Source organism: Gymnogyps californianus, chromosome 8 (genome assembly GCF_018139145.2).
Source record: "Gymnogyps californianus isolate 813 chromosome 8, ASM1813914v2, whole genome shotgun sequence".
Taxonomy (NCBI): domain Eukaryota; kingdom Metazoa; phylum Chordata; class Aves; order Accipitriformes; family Cathartidae; genus Gymnogyps; species Gymnogyps californianus.
The window spans coordinates 23,193,588-23,209,610 of NC_059478.1; the positions used below are offsets into that span (position 1 = coordinate 23,193,588).

Sequence of the window (16,023 nt, forward strand, 5' to 3'; positions counted from 1 at the left end):
GAGACCTAAGTGGAAGCATTTGAAAGGGCAAGGGAAAAGCTTAAGCTTGGCCCTAGTCCTAAATTCATTTAGTTTTCTGGAGCAAGAAGACAGTGCAGCTTACAAGCAGGCACCAAGGTTACACAGACGCCCATAGCATTTCTCAGTAGGTTTATAAAAGGCTCACACAGGAGATGTGTTCAGGCACAACAGGAGCTGGTGGCTATAGTCTTCAGAGGGAGTAAGTTCATTAGCTTTAGGCACAAAAAGAAAAGGCAATCTAATTACAGGTGATTATTTTTATCGAGGAAACCAGTGATGCTTTCAAACAGCAAACGTGATGTTATTGAAATTCCAACATCAATACATGGAAATATGCTCCTGTCTGAGAAAGTCATTACTGATGACAACTACACAGAGCAGGAAATAGGTTCCATGGTTCAGGGCAGATTCTCAATCTTCACTAATGGAAGGCATCAGGCAATTGAACAAAGGTGGTGACAGGATGAGTTAGTGGAAATAAAAGAATCATACCAAGTGGTTCAATAGATTGAAATAAAAATGTGATGATTCATCAGCTCCGAGGGATGTAAGTGCCAAAGGCGAGGCTACAGCAAGGCATCTTGACAAAACATCTGCTTTCAGATCCCCCTCTCCCCCCCCAAAGGTGGTCCCTCTCCCCAGCTCTCCCCTTTGCTCTCCAAGGCAGCTCTGCCCTGCAGCCACCAAGGCCTGAGGCCATCCTCGGCCCACAGCTCGGCATGCCCCCTGCCCTGCCCTGCCCTGCCCTGCCCTGCTGGTAACTTCAACAAAGCCCAGTGATTCCAGTGTATCTTTGGTAGGTGGCTGAGAGAAACGGCTGTGGTTACACCCCCCGAGGCCTCCCAAGCTGGAGGTGAAGTGCGAGGCCAGTGTTTTCTACCACCAGCTGGGCCTGTCCGAGGGATGGACGAGGTCAGGGTAGGGCTGCATTACACCTCACGACAGAACCATAACGAACACATATAGTCAAGGCAATGGTGAGATCTGCTACCATTACTGCCTCAGCTCTGTAAAAATCGAATTTAAAGCAAACTCTCCAGGGGCTGGCAAGTCGGAGGGAGCTCTGATACGTGACTGAGCACCCGGCGTGGCTCAGAGCAGGGGCACTACTCCTCCAAGCACCGGGAGGCTCCTAAGAGCCACTGCGCCGGGAAAGAACGACATGCAACGGAGACAGCGCAAAGGCACCAGCCGGCAGCACCGCTCCCCTCCCTGAGGCGCCGGCGCGGAGCATGCGCAGAGGCCGCTTCCCCCCTTCCGGCAGCTACGGCGGCCGGAGCCTTGCGGAGGAGGCGGGTTAAGATGGCGTCCGCGGTGCTCGCCGTCTGCTGGGTCCGCGCCGCCGCAGCCCTGCTCTTGGGGTGCTGCGGTGCAGCGCTGGCCAGCGGCGTCCAGGTACGAAGGCTGGTGGGAGCGGCCGGCGGGGAGAGTGGGCGGGCGGCGCTGAGCCGCAGGCTCTATGCTGCTGGTTTCCCCCATCTCCTCTCCTCCGCAGGTAGAGCCCGCGCCCGCCGCCTCTCAGCTGCCCGTCCCGCCGCCGCCGCTCTGGGGGCCGCGCCGGTGGAGCCCCCCGAGGCGCTCTGGGAGGGATTGCATTAGCTTCCGCGGGCGCAGTCCGTGAGCGGCTCCGCCGGCCGGAGGAGCGGACGCTGTCCGGCGCCGCGCTGCCTTCCCCGGGCGGGCGGGCCCTCTCCCGGCCCCGCCTCGCTCTGCCCCGTGGGCGTAACGCGCGGGGCTGCTGGCGGCTGCCCACCCGGCCTCGGTGGTGGTCTATAAGCTGTCCTGCGGTACGTCCCAGAAACAACGGGGCTCGTCAGGCACATACAACTTTTTAAAACTTTAAAGTTAACCCCCCCTTCCCCCCCCGTCTTTCAATACGTTTGCAGGTTTCTGAAACTCGGTTTCTCTTTAGCTATGCAACGTAACTTTCAGTAGTCGGTGTTTTATGTTCCTTTTCCGGACATTTGCTGGCCGAGTTATGTGTGAATAGAGTTTCTTCGGTTAAAAACCAGGGTGGGGTGTTGGGCGCTTTCACAGGTGGTCGGGCTGCCCGGGCTCACCTGGGCTTGATTGCCGTGTGCCCTTCTCACAGGTGTGAGGCATTTACACATGGAAGGAGCTGATGTTTTTTTCAAGAGGGAGTAATTTCGTATTTCAGGAATTATGCTTTTTGCACAGTGCTCACACTACATCTGTAGTGCTGTTTGCATTTGAATTCTGCTTTATTAATAGCTTGTTATACTTGAAATTCATTACAAATACGACAAAAAATAGCCAATAGAAATATTTCTAGAGTCTTTGGATTATTAATTAAACTGCAAATTGTTTGCTACTTGAAGCACAGTATGCTTTACATACATTCTAACAAATACTTTTTCTATTGCTGTGTGTTTTGTGTGAGACCACAGGCATCAGCCCAGTACCCCTCAGAGAGTTAACAGAGTCTGATTAAGAATCAGCAAGTCTGGATTCTTGTCCTGTGACAGACTTGTTCCCTTACCTCTGGGAAGTCTTATCCCCTTTCTGTGTCCTGAATGCTATCTGTTAAAGAGAAAGGGCCCTCTCCTCTGCAAAGCGTGGTGGGAACTATGGATAACCCAGATTATAGAGAAGGTTGTTGTTGTCATAGCTCCTGATTTTGGAAGATAAATGTAACCACCTTGGATTTAAAATGGGTTAAAATTCAGTTAAGATTCAGTTACCTGCTTTTGAAAAGATGAGAGGAACAATGAAAATAGAAATTAATCCAAGCCCCTTTTCTCATTAAGGAAGAAACTGTAGGTCAATAAATCATTTTATTTTGTTCTTGGAGTGTCCTTTGGAATAGAGATGTGTGGGCTTTTTGTTTTAACTAAGCTGCAAGTGACTAGTAGTCCATTCTCCTTTGTTTAGCAAATTTCAGGGAAAGATTTGGAGCAATTAACTTGCATGAAATGTGCAAAATGGAATACGAAAAACTGCCTCTCTTGAAGCTTTTGTAAGGCTTATTCAGTGTTAAGGTGTGGTAAACAGATGCATTGAACACTTTTGTGGAAACAACAAAAATACAAGCGGTCATTTCTTTCTTATTGCTGAAAAACATCTAATATTTTCTCCATCTTTCAGGATCAAGCAGAACAGTTCTTTAGAAGTGGACATACAAATAACTGGGCAGTTTTGGTAAGTGTGGTCCAGGTTGTTTTCTTCCAATAAAGTTGACAGTTTTTCATTAGGAGCTATAACTGCAACAGTCACTCAAGAATTCTGTTCATTTGAAAGAAATTGAAAGATAAAGACTTGGAAATGAATAAATTTGAAATTGTGCTTGCAAATTTCTTACACTATAATAAAATTATCTTTTCAGTATGACTGCGTTTCAAGCACTGAAAACGTTTAGCTACATGGCAGGATTCATAAAACAAAAGTTCTGACAGCATTAAAACAGTTAAATTACCATACTGCATATTGAACAGAAGTGTAATTCTGATATCAGAGAAGTATATCTCTTTGACCAGAAAGGTACAATTTATTTCTGATTTTTGTTCTTACTCAGTCTGTTAACTTGTGATAACAGGCTTAGAATAAAATAAATTCAGGCAACAAAATGTTTAGATCGACTGTTCTTATCCTAATTTTTTTTCTTTGCCATGAATCTTTTATTAGCTTTGAATCATGCTGCACAATTGGTTCTTAATCACAATTCAGGTCTTAATGACTAATTTGTTTCAGAACACTATTGTAATTACTCAGTAGCAGCTGTTTGTTTTCCAGATACTAAAATTGAGCAATATAAAAGGAAAATTAACAGTAATTAATTGAATTAGAAGGAATAATTTCTATATTCTACAATGTACAAACTTGAAACTATTAAAACATCAAGTACTACTTGAATACTATTAACAAATAGGTGCTTTTATTAGTACCCATAAAAACACACAAAGAAGGTGGAGAATTACGTCCAAGGAGCTATACTTTCTGTCCTCAACAGATTGTCTGCTGGTTATATTTTTTCAGTAGTTCATGATTAAGCTTTACAACAATTGCTGCTAATTTTTTAAGCAGTAAAATAGGGAGAGTTTTACTGCTATCAGGCACTTCAAGCCTGGGATCATACTGCAATCCCACCTCATCAGTAGTTTGAGTTAATATGCTGCAGTGTGAATAGCTATATTTAAAGCATAGACACATTTTCCACTGTGTTGTAAGGGAGGTTATGGAGGAAAGGGGCAGATGATAATTCCTTGAAATGTCATAGCTAGATTGGCCACAGTTAGTTTTTAGAGCTTTAAGCCTTGCTGAAAGGCAAATGTTCTCACAGACTGCTTCCCGTGGGCTTTTTTGAAATTCCTAACTGACGGGATGATGGAGACACAAGGGGATCCTTTCAGGCTGAATTTTTATTATTATTTAAGCTACTACTCGTTTCTTTTTATGAAAGACTAGAGAAAAAGATGTTACACAGTGTAACTTAAAGATGTTTCTATTTAAATTAGAGCTGTGCATTTAAAGCTGAAAAATTAAAAAAACTGTCTTAAATGCTTGTTCCTGCTTCTCTATTTTTGTGGTTTTAAAGTCGCCTTTTCTGAAATGCTGCTTCCTTGATCTGTTTGAAAGACTCGTAAAAGTGAAGGAAATTTGTCTCCAAAGGAGAATTGCTGTCCTTGGTGTGGAACAAACAAAAGTAGTGAACTGAAGCTAAACACAAGGGCAATGATAAGGCTAGTAAGGAACTACAGCAGATTGCCTCTGAAGGTTTTTGAAATCTCATTGGTTTGAAGTTTTTGAGGACAGATTAAATAATATCTGACCTAGGGAATAGTTTAAGTACAGGAATGGCTGATCCCCAGCCCTTCGCCTGTTAGAACAGTAGAACCTGAACTCCTTTGAGATTTTTTGAAAATTTGTATTCAGATTTTGGTTGGAGCTCACTTAGCTCTTACTTTATTATATTTGACTCCTTAAATGCAAACATCTTCAAACATCTTCAGTGTATTTTCCCGTGTGTGGCTTCTGCATGAATTCACTTATGCTTTTGTGCAAGAATGCTCCCAGAATGGGTTTGCTATTTAGATGAGAACTCTTCTTTTGATTTTTCTTCCATTTGATATGGAGAAGGCAAATGAAAAAAATTTAGCTTATCCACTTACTATTGCTGAATTATTCCCTAAAGTGCCAGTTTGTATACTTAGTTGGGTTTTATGACAATTTTTTCATGAGTCGGTATGTTAAGAACTTTTTTTTTTAACTTTTATTTTCAGCATTTGTTGCTTTGGTACAACAAAGATTTATATAGCTTATATCATGAGTTTCTTAGTGTTGCTGTGTTCTTTCTGATTTGTTGCTAGTTTGATATTCCTGTAATCACTGTCTTCTGATGCAAAGTGCCAGGCCAATTTGTATCTTTTACACTATTTAATATACTTATTTTTTTTTCCTCCAAGGTGTGTACATCTCGATTCTGGTTTAATTATCGTCATGTGGCAAATACTCTTTCAGTATACAGAAGTGTCAAGAGACTGGGCATTCCTGATAGGTGAGGGAATCTTGGTGAATACAATTCCTTGCAAATGTGCTATTAAAGTTCTCTTTTTGTCTGAAGCAGTATAAAAATACATTTCTCTTCCCAGTTTAACTGGATAAAAGTAAGAAGGAAGGGTGTGATCACATCAGTGTATTGAAAAGTGCGGCAATATTGTTCAAAAGGAAAAGCAACAAGTTATGTAATAAAACTTCCAGTTGGAATGCACTAATTAGATTAAAAACATGAGGAACTATCTGGCCACTAAAATGTACCACTTAGTAAATTGGTGAAAGCATAATGTGAAAGCTGATAAGTGCATTCAGCAATGACAATACTACTCTGAGATACGGCTTTTGCTGTACTTTAGTTTCCTTTCAGTGTGGAGATGTTAGTAACCCTAACTGTACTAAAATGTAAGACTTCCATGTCTGCAACTACACTGAGAGTCTCTAAACTAAAGGCCCGGAACAAAGTAGCTCCTACCTATTGAAAGTAGCCTTGAAAAATCCATTTTGCATGAAGTTTTTAGAGAAACCAGAAGCTTTGTCCATACAAATTGTGCTTCTCTAGCGATAGCACAATGGTTAAAATAGTATCCCTTCTTTGACAACAGGATTAGGAAGGTGAACAAACTGTTCTGAAGTGTCTTTTAGTTGTGTTCCTACTGGAAGTTCTAGGGGTATTGGCACTGTTCCATCCAGCTGTTTTGGAATGCAATTTACTTGTGCCAGAGCTGTGGAAGTGAATTTTAGGCACCAGCATCCGTTGAATAATAGGCTATATGTATCCATAGACTTCTGTGGAAACCCTGGTGGTCCTGGTTTTTAACATTAGTTTAGAGGACTGGTAGTTTCTCCAGCACGTCTGCCTAAAGAAGTATGGCCCGCTTCATCGCTGCAAAATGCATATTCCGCTGGATTAAATTTGTATGGCATTTTTTTGTCCAAGTCCAAAACTGTAGTATCTGGAGTCCCCACTTAGCTTCCACTCAACTGTGAATGCAATGGCAGTATCATCCTGTTTCCTGTGTTTATTTTTAAAAAGAAAGGAGTAATTTCTTTGTTTTTAAAAGAGGGGGAATGTTGAAACCTAATTTTTGGAAGCATGTGGGGGCTATAAATCCAAGGGAACATACTGCCTGAGCACTGTGGGCTGAAAGTCACGGAAGTACGGCATTTTTTTTGCACGTCTCATTCAAAAGCATCTGTCTTCTCTCCTGTATAGCCTTTGAAGCATAGGCGCCCTAGGCACTACCTTAGAAATTCTTTCACTAGTTCTGCCCTTACCTGAGAGCTTTCATCTTCTCTGCATTCATCCATCTTCACCATTAAGGTCAAAATAGGTGGCAGTTTTAGAAATACTGCAAAAACTACAGCATGGCTGGAGATTTCTGTTGTTCAGTAGCCTGATTGTTTCTTATCCATACACAAGGATCTGAAAATTAATCTCAAAAAGCCAGCAATGCTTTAGACTAAGGTCAAGAATAAGACATTGGAGATGACCTAGAGAGAGGGAGAGCCTATTTTTTCCCATTTGCAGCAATTTTTACATGGATTTGAGTGGGTTTCTCCCTTGGACAAACTTCTTCCTCTACCTGTTTTTGTTTCTTTGCTGCAAAACTTGATTCAAAATACTAATAAGACTAAAAAAACTCCCTCAAATTATGTCTTAAAAATAAACATTTATCATGATTCTTGGGGTTGGTTTTTTTTGGAGGGTTTGTGCATAACCTCATTTTGAATGGAACTGTGTCAATTTGGTGATTTAAGTAGATTTGTCCTCCAACAACAGAACTCATAAGGAAAATGATTTGTGGTTTTATAACTGTAAGTTGCTCTGGTTTGTTGATATGTGGACACAATGCTCCAATTCGTAAAAGAAAAGTTTTGCTAAAAAAAAAAACCCAAAAAGAATCCAGAAATTCTTTTTGATTCCTGGAATCATTATGCAGTATAAGTTTTACATCATGAAAACAGCATTAATATAATATATGGTTAGATTACTTTGGTTTAACAGTTAAGCTGCAAGTTAACACCTAGATTGTTTTGCTGCATGTATGAACCACTTGTACACGGTGGTTCTGTTTAACCATGGGATATTTCATACACTTTTAAGAGTGCCATACAGCATAAAACTTTGCATGTTTGTGCTCACCTGTCTATACTACTACTATGCAGAACCTTTTACTGAGTGTGTGTGATTATTAATTCTTTTTTTTAATAGACACATTCCTAGCAAAAATACAGTGCTAAACTGTAGGCCTAGTGATGCCTTAGTCTGGAATATTCTCTTCTGAGTATAATACAAAAAATGAATGTACACCTGACTATCTCAGTAAATCTGCAAGGCATATGTTCAACACTTGCTTCCAATTAATTCCCTTTTAATGATACTCTTATAAAAATGGTTTTGTACTGTTGTACGTGTGTGGAGAAAAAAAATATTTATTTCTCTTCTGTAGTTGTCCTCCCCTGGCTTCTGTCATTACAGCTTCATATTTATGCCAGCATTTTATTCCCATTGGAATAATTTACTTTGATTACTTTTGAGGATTTATGCTTATGTTATTTTGGACAACATTTCTCTCTCTTTTTCCTTTTTTTTTTTTTTTTTTTTTTTTTTGTGCAGTGCGGAGTGTCAGCACTTAAAGAATAACTTTACTCTTAAATTGCTCATGCAGACATATAGGTGAATGATGACAAGCACAGGAATGGTGTTTCAATAGCAGGACACAGGTTAATTTATAACTGTGTGCCTGAGAGCCTGAATTAGCAGCATTCTTTGCAGGATACAGAACTTTCCTTTTGTAAGCATTGTTTGGGAGAACACAAAGATCACAGTCCAGGAAAAACTATATCCAAGACAGGGTTATCCAAGGAAAGGACTGACTTCACCTTGTTCCAGACATCTCTGGCACATTCTTCCTAGTGTCCAGTGACTACTTGTTATTTCATATTTTGACCCAAACCTGACCCTGCCAGGTGAAATACAGATCTTTGGCTACATGCAAGTTGGAACAGCTTTATAATGTGCTTGGTTTTTTTTTTCTTGGTACTATGAAGAAGACAAAATGTCTGGTGTCAGCCCACTTGTGTTCTTCAGGAAAATTCCATTAACACAGATAATCATACAGTAGTGTATCAGATGTAGTATAATGGTTTGAGAAATGTTCAGGAGCTCCTCAAATTTAATTAAAAATTGTCATCATGTTTTTAATTGATCTGCCTGAGAAGGTGCAGACAGGCTGGGATTTCTTCTCTGGAGCTGCATGAAATGATTTAGTTGCCCCATAAAGATCTCCAGATTTTTTTATCAAGAGTTCTGCCAGCCTAGGTCCAGGCAAGTCTGTATCATAAATTTGCTAATGTCAACTACTCTCATGCTCATCTTTGGCCTCACTTAATCCTGTAGATAAATAAGAGCTAGCTGCGTTTCCATGTGTGGTATCTTTATAATACTGAGGGTGTCCATAAGGAAATATGGTATAACAAAGCAAAGTTTCACTTACAATTCCAGGAATCTCCTTAATGTTATAAGCTATTGTTGTAATTGTGGGACAGTGTTGTTATAATTTCCACTTGACTGTTACGTGACAGTAGAATGGCTGAAATGTTTTTGTCTTATTTTCCATAGTCACATTGTCCTGATGCTGGCAGATGATATGGCATGTAATCCTAGAAATCCCAAACCAGCTACTGTGTTTAGTCATAAAAACATGGAGCTAAATGTCTATGGAGATGATGTGGAAGTGGATTACAGAAGCTATGAGGTGACTGTGCTTTAATTAAATCACGGAGTCTGTGTTTTTAGTGTTGGTTTAAAGATTTATACAACATCTGTGAAGTCTGAGGAAGTCTTTCTATTCACATTACTGGTTTTGGGCTGGGCTTTTATTATCAACTGATAGGTTTAAAACACACACCCCCACCCCCCCCACCCCCAGTGATGCTTGGTTTTGTACTTGAAGTTTATTGTACTAGAAACATGTTGTGTATTGGCTGTTTTAAACAATGGAATCTCCACAGTTAAAAGAGTATATGGAACTCCTTAAATGTATTAGGAATACACACATATTACTGAAATTTCTCTTCTTTGGAAATGGCTGTTCAGTGTCTCATCTTGCAAACACTTAAAACCACTGTGAAACTTTTGGCATGCAAACAAAATGTTTGTTAGGGAGACCTGCTTAAATTTCTAATCTTAAGCATATGCTTTTACAAAATAAAACAAAAGCCATAACCTAATCATTACTGTGAAGTAATTACTATATAGAAATCTGCATTCTATCACCTTTTCATTTTTGTGTAATATTCCTTCAAACAGACAGTGTCTTTACCATTTGGTCTTAAATTGGACATCAATTGCGTGGTTTAATAGTGCTACATAATCATTACTAAAGGTTTATAGGAACATGTTTAAATATATAGTAGATGTTTTATTTCTCTGGAGCTTTGTATAAAGAAGTGAAGATACAGCACTGAAATAGAGATATGTTCTTTTTATCATGTTTTTTTCTTGAGTGTGGATTTGTTGCTAGCACTTGAGCTGTGTACATCTGCACGAAGAGGAAGTGGTGTTTTATAGGATGTTTTACAATCACCATCCAGATGGGTCTTACCTGATCACTCAGACTTATGTAATCGAAATTGACCTTGTTTTTCCTTTCCTGAGTTGCAGAGGGGATTTAAACTTTTAGTTTTCCATGGTAACACACAGTAACGTTGGAGCATTTTGTGATTACGTGAGCAGCTTTGGCAGAATAAAGCTATACGCTGAAAGGTTTTCAGACCAATGAAAACGTACTTAGAAATTATAATGGTGGTAGACTTACTAGATACAATAAAGCAACAGGCTGATGTTAGTGGAATAAAGAGGTACCATATGATTGTCAACCTGCAGTAAAACCTTGAACAGAAAATGTCTGTTTATGCAGTTTATACCATGCAATATTACATCTGGTTAGATACACTTCCGATTTTAGTGTTCCATTATTTAATTTATGTAACCCAGCCTAGAGTTGTTAATATATTTCTCTTTAGAAAATTACTTTATGCTTCTATTCATAGGTTACTGTTGAAAATTTCTTACGTGTATTAACAGGAAGAATCCCACCAAGCACACCGCGATCTAAACGTCTTCTTTCTGATGACAGAAGCAATATTCTAATATATATGACAGGTAATTACAAGTTTCTGTATACTTTATTGATGTTTGTTGTTCGGTTGCATGGGCCTGTTTGAAAGCATGAAATCCCATCAGGAGTCCAAACAAACAAAAGGATCACCAAAAGGATTTTTTTCCTTTTTTTTTTTTTTTTTTTAGCATGTCATACTAATTAAGAAAAAACCTGTAAGGCAGTACTTAGCAAGTATAGTTTCCAGTTTAAATGATGTATGTGTACTGTTCTTACTGTACTAATATTTTCTTTTGCTGGAGTCTGTTTGGAGAAAGAGAATTGTGTTTGCCTTTTTTTAGAAAAAGGGTCAACTGGGCTGAATATCTTCCTTTAACCTACATACTTGCCTAACTTCTGATTTTTCTGTCAGGCCATGGTGGAAATGGTTTCCTAAAATTTCAAGATTCTGAAGAAATCACAAATGTAGAACTTGCTGATGCCTTTGAACAAATGTGGCAGAAAAGAAGGTAAGAAACAAGCATTATTTAGAGGTTAAATACTGTATTTCACAAACATGCCTGAAGCCTTACTGGTAGGCCTTGCTTACCTTCAGCAGTGATACTATGTGTTGTCCACAAAATTGCATGAAAGTTTGCATTCAGAAAGAAGAGTTTTAATTTTTGTTTTCAGCTTCCTGCAGTTACAGCTGCTAAAATGTATTGCTTTGACTAAACTCACATATTACAATCAATCAGTGTGAACTCTTCTGTTCCTTAGGTTCCTAGCAGCTGCCCTGATAAGTAAAAAGCAAAGTATGTATATGTTGTTTGAACAGAGATGGGTAAGGAGGCTGTTTTATTTCTTTCAGGTACAATGAATTGTTGTTTATTATTGATACTTGTCAAGGAGCATCCATGTATGAACGATTTTATTCACCTAATATAATGGCCTTGGCTAGCAGCCAAGTAGGAGAAGATTCTTTATCAGTAAGTAGATTTTTGTGATCCTGAAGACAGTTTTCAGAATGCCTGAGTTAAAAGCACAGGTCCTATTGACTTTTAACTAAAAATTTCCCTTCTAATTGCTGAATGTGTAAGGTATTTAGTTACAAAGTGTGGTTTTGACAAAACTTTTAAGTGTACTTTTCCTGCTTGTTTTTGTGTGCTGTCCCAAAGAACCAGGCTAATGATGGATTTCTGTGCTTGCTGGCCAATTATGCATTGCCTAGGATAGGAAGAAATTTTATGGGAAGACTGCTTAGAGATATGTGTGGGGAATATTCAGTCTAGGACTTCTGATACTTGATATACAAAAAAAGTACCCATGACCTTTCACCTGCTGTAATTATATCCCAGCTGAATTACAGAAGAAGTGATAGGAGAGAGATCCTAGCCAGACCAAAACCAGCAGGTCAGAATTACTTGAACCCGTGCAGTGCTGTAAGATAAGCTGTCTCTTCCAGCCCTGTTTTCCAAGTCCTTAGAAGCTCAGGGCAGCCCACAAATCTGTACTGGACCATTAAGAAGAAAGGGTTCCCTGCTTTTTGGCAAACATGGAGATTACCAGGATATAGTCTAGAAAAATGAAGATAAACTGTATTATTCAGCTTGTCAACAATATGTTTCTTCATGGCTAGTCATTTTCTTTGTGTTATTTGTGTAAGAACAAAAAAACATTATGCTTAACTTTTGTAACATGCTGTTACATTCTGTTCCCTCTCCTACATACCGAGTTCTCTCCTGCAAATGCCCAATAACTGCTGTGTGTTGTTTTTAAGCATCAACCTGATCTTGGGATTGGCGTTCATCTTATGGACAGATACACATTCTATGTGCTAGAGTTCTTGGAAGAAATTCATCCAGCCAGTCAGACAAATATGAATGACCTAGTAAGTAGAATACTCAACATTCATGAATATGCTAATGAATTTAACAGTTTCAAAACTAATTTATTTTGTCCGTAGGGTTCTCCAAATGCTTTTTGTTCTCCTGCTGTTTGTCTTGGAAGCAGTTTTGGGGGGAGGGTCTTTTTGCCATTATTAAATGTAGTCGTAGTGTAACACTTCAAGGATTGTCCTCAGTGTGAAAGTGGTTTGCTGGCTACAAAAAAATTAACCAAAATTAGCCGGATTTTTTTTTTTCATTGAAATTAATATTTAATGAATACTTTATTCATTTTTCAATAGAATGAAGTATTTGCACTTGAAAAATGATAGTAGGAGGCTTCTAAAATCAGCTTAATGGATAGCAGACACTTCGCAATTGTGGAAAGCCAGCCATTGGTATTGTTTTGCAAAGGTGATTAAACGGTTAGAATTGTAACCGTGCACTCACAAATGCCTGCAGAGACTAATTTCTCTGTATATCTGCTTAGCTTCCAGAGTAAGACATGTCCAAATCCATCAGTGTTTGGAGTTAATTATATCTTAGGTAAATATTAATTGTAGCTTTCAGGTATGAGGCAGGAGGAAAAAAAACCAACCACCAGATAACCTATGACAAAATTTATGAAAATGCCTCTATAACAGTTAGATGTATACACCGGTGAGAGGATATAAAAAGTAACCATATTTTATTACTCTATTAACCCTTTATACCTGTTCCAATACTAGTTTCATTGTAGTAATACATTATGGTTTCGTGCCTTGCAGCTGTAAATCCTGACATACTATGTCAGTGATCTAAGAGCCGCCACTTACAGAACACATTGTCTTTGATCCATTTCTGTAAAAGGAGCAGCTGCTCAAAAGTTTTATGCCACCCTCTGTCTACAGAGGATGGTGTTAGCCTGGCTGCTAGATGTGTAGTAGGAATCACTCTAAACAGCCCACACTTGACAGATTTTATGTTGATACAGAATTGATTCAGTGACTAAGATTCAAGATTCTTTTACTACCGTGGGAATGAAATTCTGTCCTGTAATTTAATACCTTCTGATCATCAGATACAGATAACTTTAAATCTTGTTAAAGAAGAATATGCAAGTGCTTTAATGAAATTAAGTATCTTCTTCTAGCCAGTTCATTCAAACAGCACTTTAGAACTCTATTCTGTAAACCAGAAAATGAATTGATGTTTTAAAAAAAAGTCATAAAAAATGAACAGTGGTTTCTACTGTATAAGACACCATCTGGGAAGTGGTATAACTAGTCTAGCCAGCTAGATAGTAATCCAGTTGTGCGAAGTGTAGAAAACTTGTTACCTGGCCAAGTAGTTTACCTTTTGAGCTCTTTGGAGAAGATATCTAAACATTCTCCCTTGCGTTTTTGTTTTTGCTTATATGCCAAATACTCAGGAAGAGCTGTGGGAAGTTATCCCATGCTGGTAAATTCCTTACATCATGTAAGTCATCTTATCATACATCGGTCTGCTTATTGTTGCTCTGGGAAGTGAAGAGAATGGACCCAAATATATCATGATTTGGGATGATCATGTACTGAGTCATAATATGCACGTATTTCAGCAAACATAACCTCTTGATTTCGAGTCGGTGCTTTTCAGGGCTTGATCTAAGAGTTCCAAAATGACATATGGTTAGTCCATGGTAAGGATATAAGCCCATTTATTTGCCAACAGTTATAGGGGATACTTCAGCACTGGAATGCACTGTTAGTGTTGTGCTGGTTTAAGAGCAAAGACATACTGCTTATCCAAGTCTGATATTTTTAAAATTAACGCTTTCCAAACTCAGGATAACATATTAAGTGGCTCACTAACTAGCTTTAAAATTATTAGCTGATGTTTAGTTGTTTGATCTTCTGATATGTCAAATGTCTGTTCTTTTAGAAGTACTGTGTATTTGTTACACTGCTTCTATCCCATCACCTCTACTTTTCTCCAGCCACTCTTAAAACAGCTTCTCTTCACATCCACCCAAGATTTGGATATTGCATTCCTGCAAAGAATGAGACATCTTTTTTCATAATCCACTCCACCTACTCCCCACCTGCTCCATCTGTGTTGCTAAGGGATAGCATAAAGCTGTGCAAATGACTGACTTTCAGTTTGATCACAATTCCAAAAAAGTAAAGACTAAATTGAAATGTCACACATTTGAACTTTTAAAATAAGATTCAAATAAATTTCTAAATGAGATATCATTTGTCATAAAATAGCTAAAAATGTTGTTAAGAAAAGTCAAGATAACAGAGTTCCCATTTTGGCGAATTGTTTAGCTTTATTTGAATGGTATCTTATTTAAAAAAATTCGGAAAAATTGGCACATGAACAAATGTGTTTCATTTAGCCAGCATTTGCTTTTTCTTTTTTTGTCTGAAGACCTCAGTTATTAGTGTTAGTCTGCTGTGGTGTAATTGCTTTGCAGTCCTTCTTTTCTCACACTGGTACTTGATAGGTAGATTTTTAATACTGAAGTCGTCTTCTCAGTGTCATTGCACATTTTTGTGTTTATTATTATATAAGATTCATCTCAGTATCTTATGGTAATAAATTGTTGTGGGACAGGTTAGAAATAGTTGGGTGCAGTATCAATTTCCCACTTTCAGTGCTGATGCAGTTGTTTTGGGACATTTACACTCTTGAGAGCTTGGAAGAGAGACTTAATGGTATAACTGCAGCATAGATTTATGCATCAAATAGTAGGATTAAAACAAATACTTAGTTTTTATAGCTTACTTCAGAGACTTAGTTTTTACGTTTGTGCCCTTAGTTGGAGCAGAGTTGAAGAAAATTGATGGCATTTTGGTGAAACTGAAACTTAAGAGGGTTTGTGTGCATTGACAAGTGGCTTTGTATGGGAAGTGTGATGCTGATAAGTCGAGTTCATTTTCACTTCACGGGGGGATAATGGAAAGCTTTGATCTGCCCCTATCTTTTCTTTAGCAGGTGTGTGATACTCTGCCAACAAGAGTTGGGAATCATTAAAAAAGAGCTCAGTGGATATGTGTGCTTGTATGCTTCAGTTAAGGTAAAGGTGAAAGTGAGCTGAAGTCTCCCTGGACCAGCAGCCTAATGCTACATGCTTTTACAAGCTTAGACAAAAAAAGGTATGAAAGAGAAACTGTGATGGAGCAGGAGGGAGGAATGGGGAGGTAGACTCTGTCCTCTCTGAAGAAAAGCCAGGTACATTGTTTCCTCTCTGGGAAACTTTTTAAATGTAGGGCTCTGTTGTCCTAAGAGAAGGAGTCACACAGCCCATGCATTTTGTGTCAGGCTGAGCACAGAATTTCTGCTAGGAAGTATGGACTGAAACAAGTTTTGTCAGTCATAATCCGGGATAATTGGGGTTGCATCTGCATTGAGCTAACTAGGACCTGCGGTTTTGTCATAAGAATGCAACCTTCTAAGAGCTGACCCATGACATAATTAGGTATATGAGCTCTAGATACAGTGACTGATGGACCCGTTTGTGAAAATCACTTGGAGAA

General features: G+C 38.9%; 1 protein-coding gene across 2 annotated transcripts in view; it reads left to right on the forward strand.

Annotated features, from left to right (window-relative positions):
- The first annotated feature begins 1,323 nt into the window (after positions 1 to 1,323).
- Positions 1,324 to 16,023, forward strand: part of PIGK (phosphatidylinositol glycan anchor biosynthesis class K) — a 73,235-nt gene continuing 58,535 nt past the window's right edge. For both annotated transcript variants that reach the window (XR_007766851.1, XM_050900898.1), the window contains exons 1-8: positions 1,324 to 1,416; positions 3,127 to 3,180; positions 5,442 to 5,533; positions 9,155 to 9,290; positions 10,588 to 10,699; positions 11,068 to 11,164; positions 11,506 to 11,623; positions 12,415 to 12,525. Coding sequence is in view for 1 of the 2 variants with exons in the window: in XM_050900898.1 (XP_050756855.1) it covers positions 1,324 to 1,416; positions 3,127 to 3,180; positions 5,442 to 5,533; positions 9,155 to 9,290; positions 10,588 to 10,699; positions 11,068 to 11,164; positions 11,506 to 11,623; positions 12,415 to 12,525 (813 nt within the window). In the remaining variant the exon portion in view is untranslated. The remainder of the gene's footprint in view (positions 1,417 to 3,126; positions 3,181 to 5,441; positions 5,534 to 9,154; positions 9,291 to 10,587; positions 10,700 to 11,067; positions 11,165 to 11,505; positions 11,624 to 12,414; positions 12,526 to 16,023) is intronic.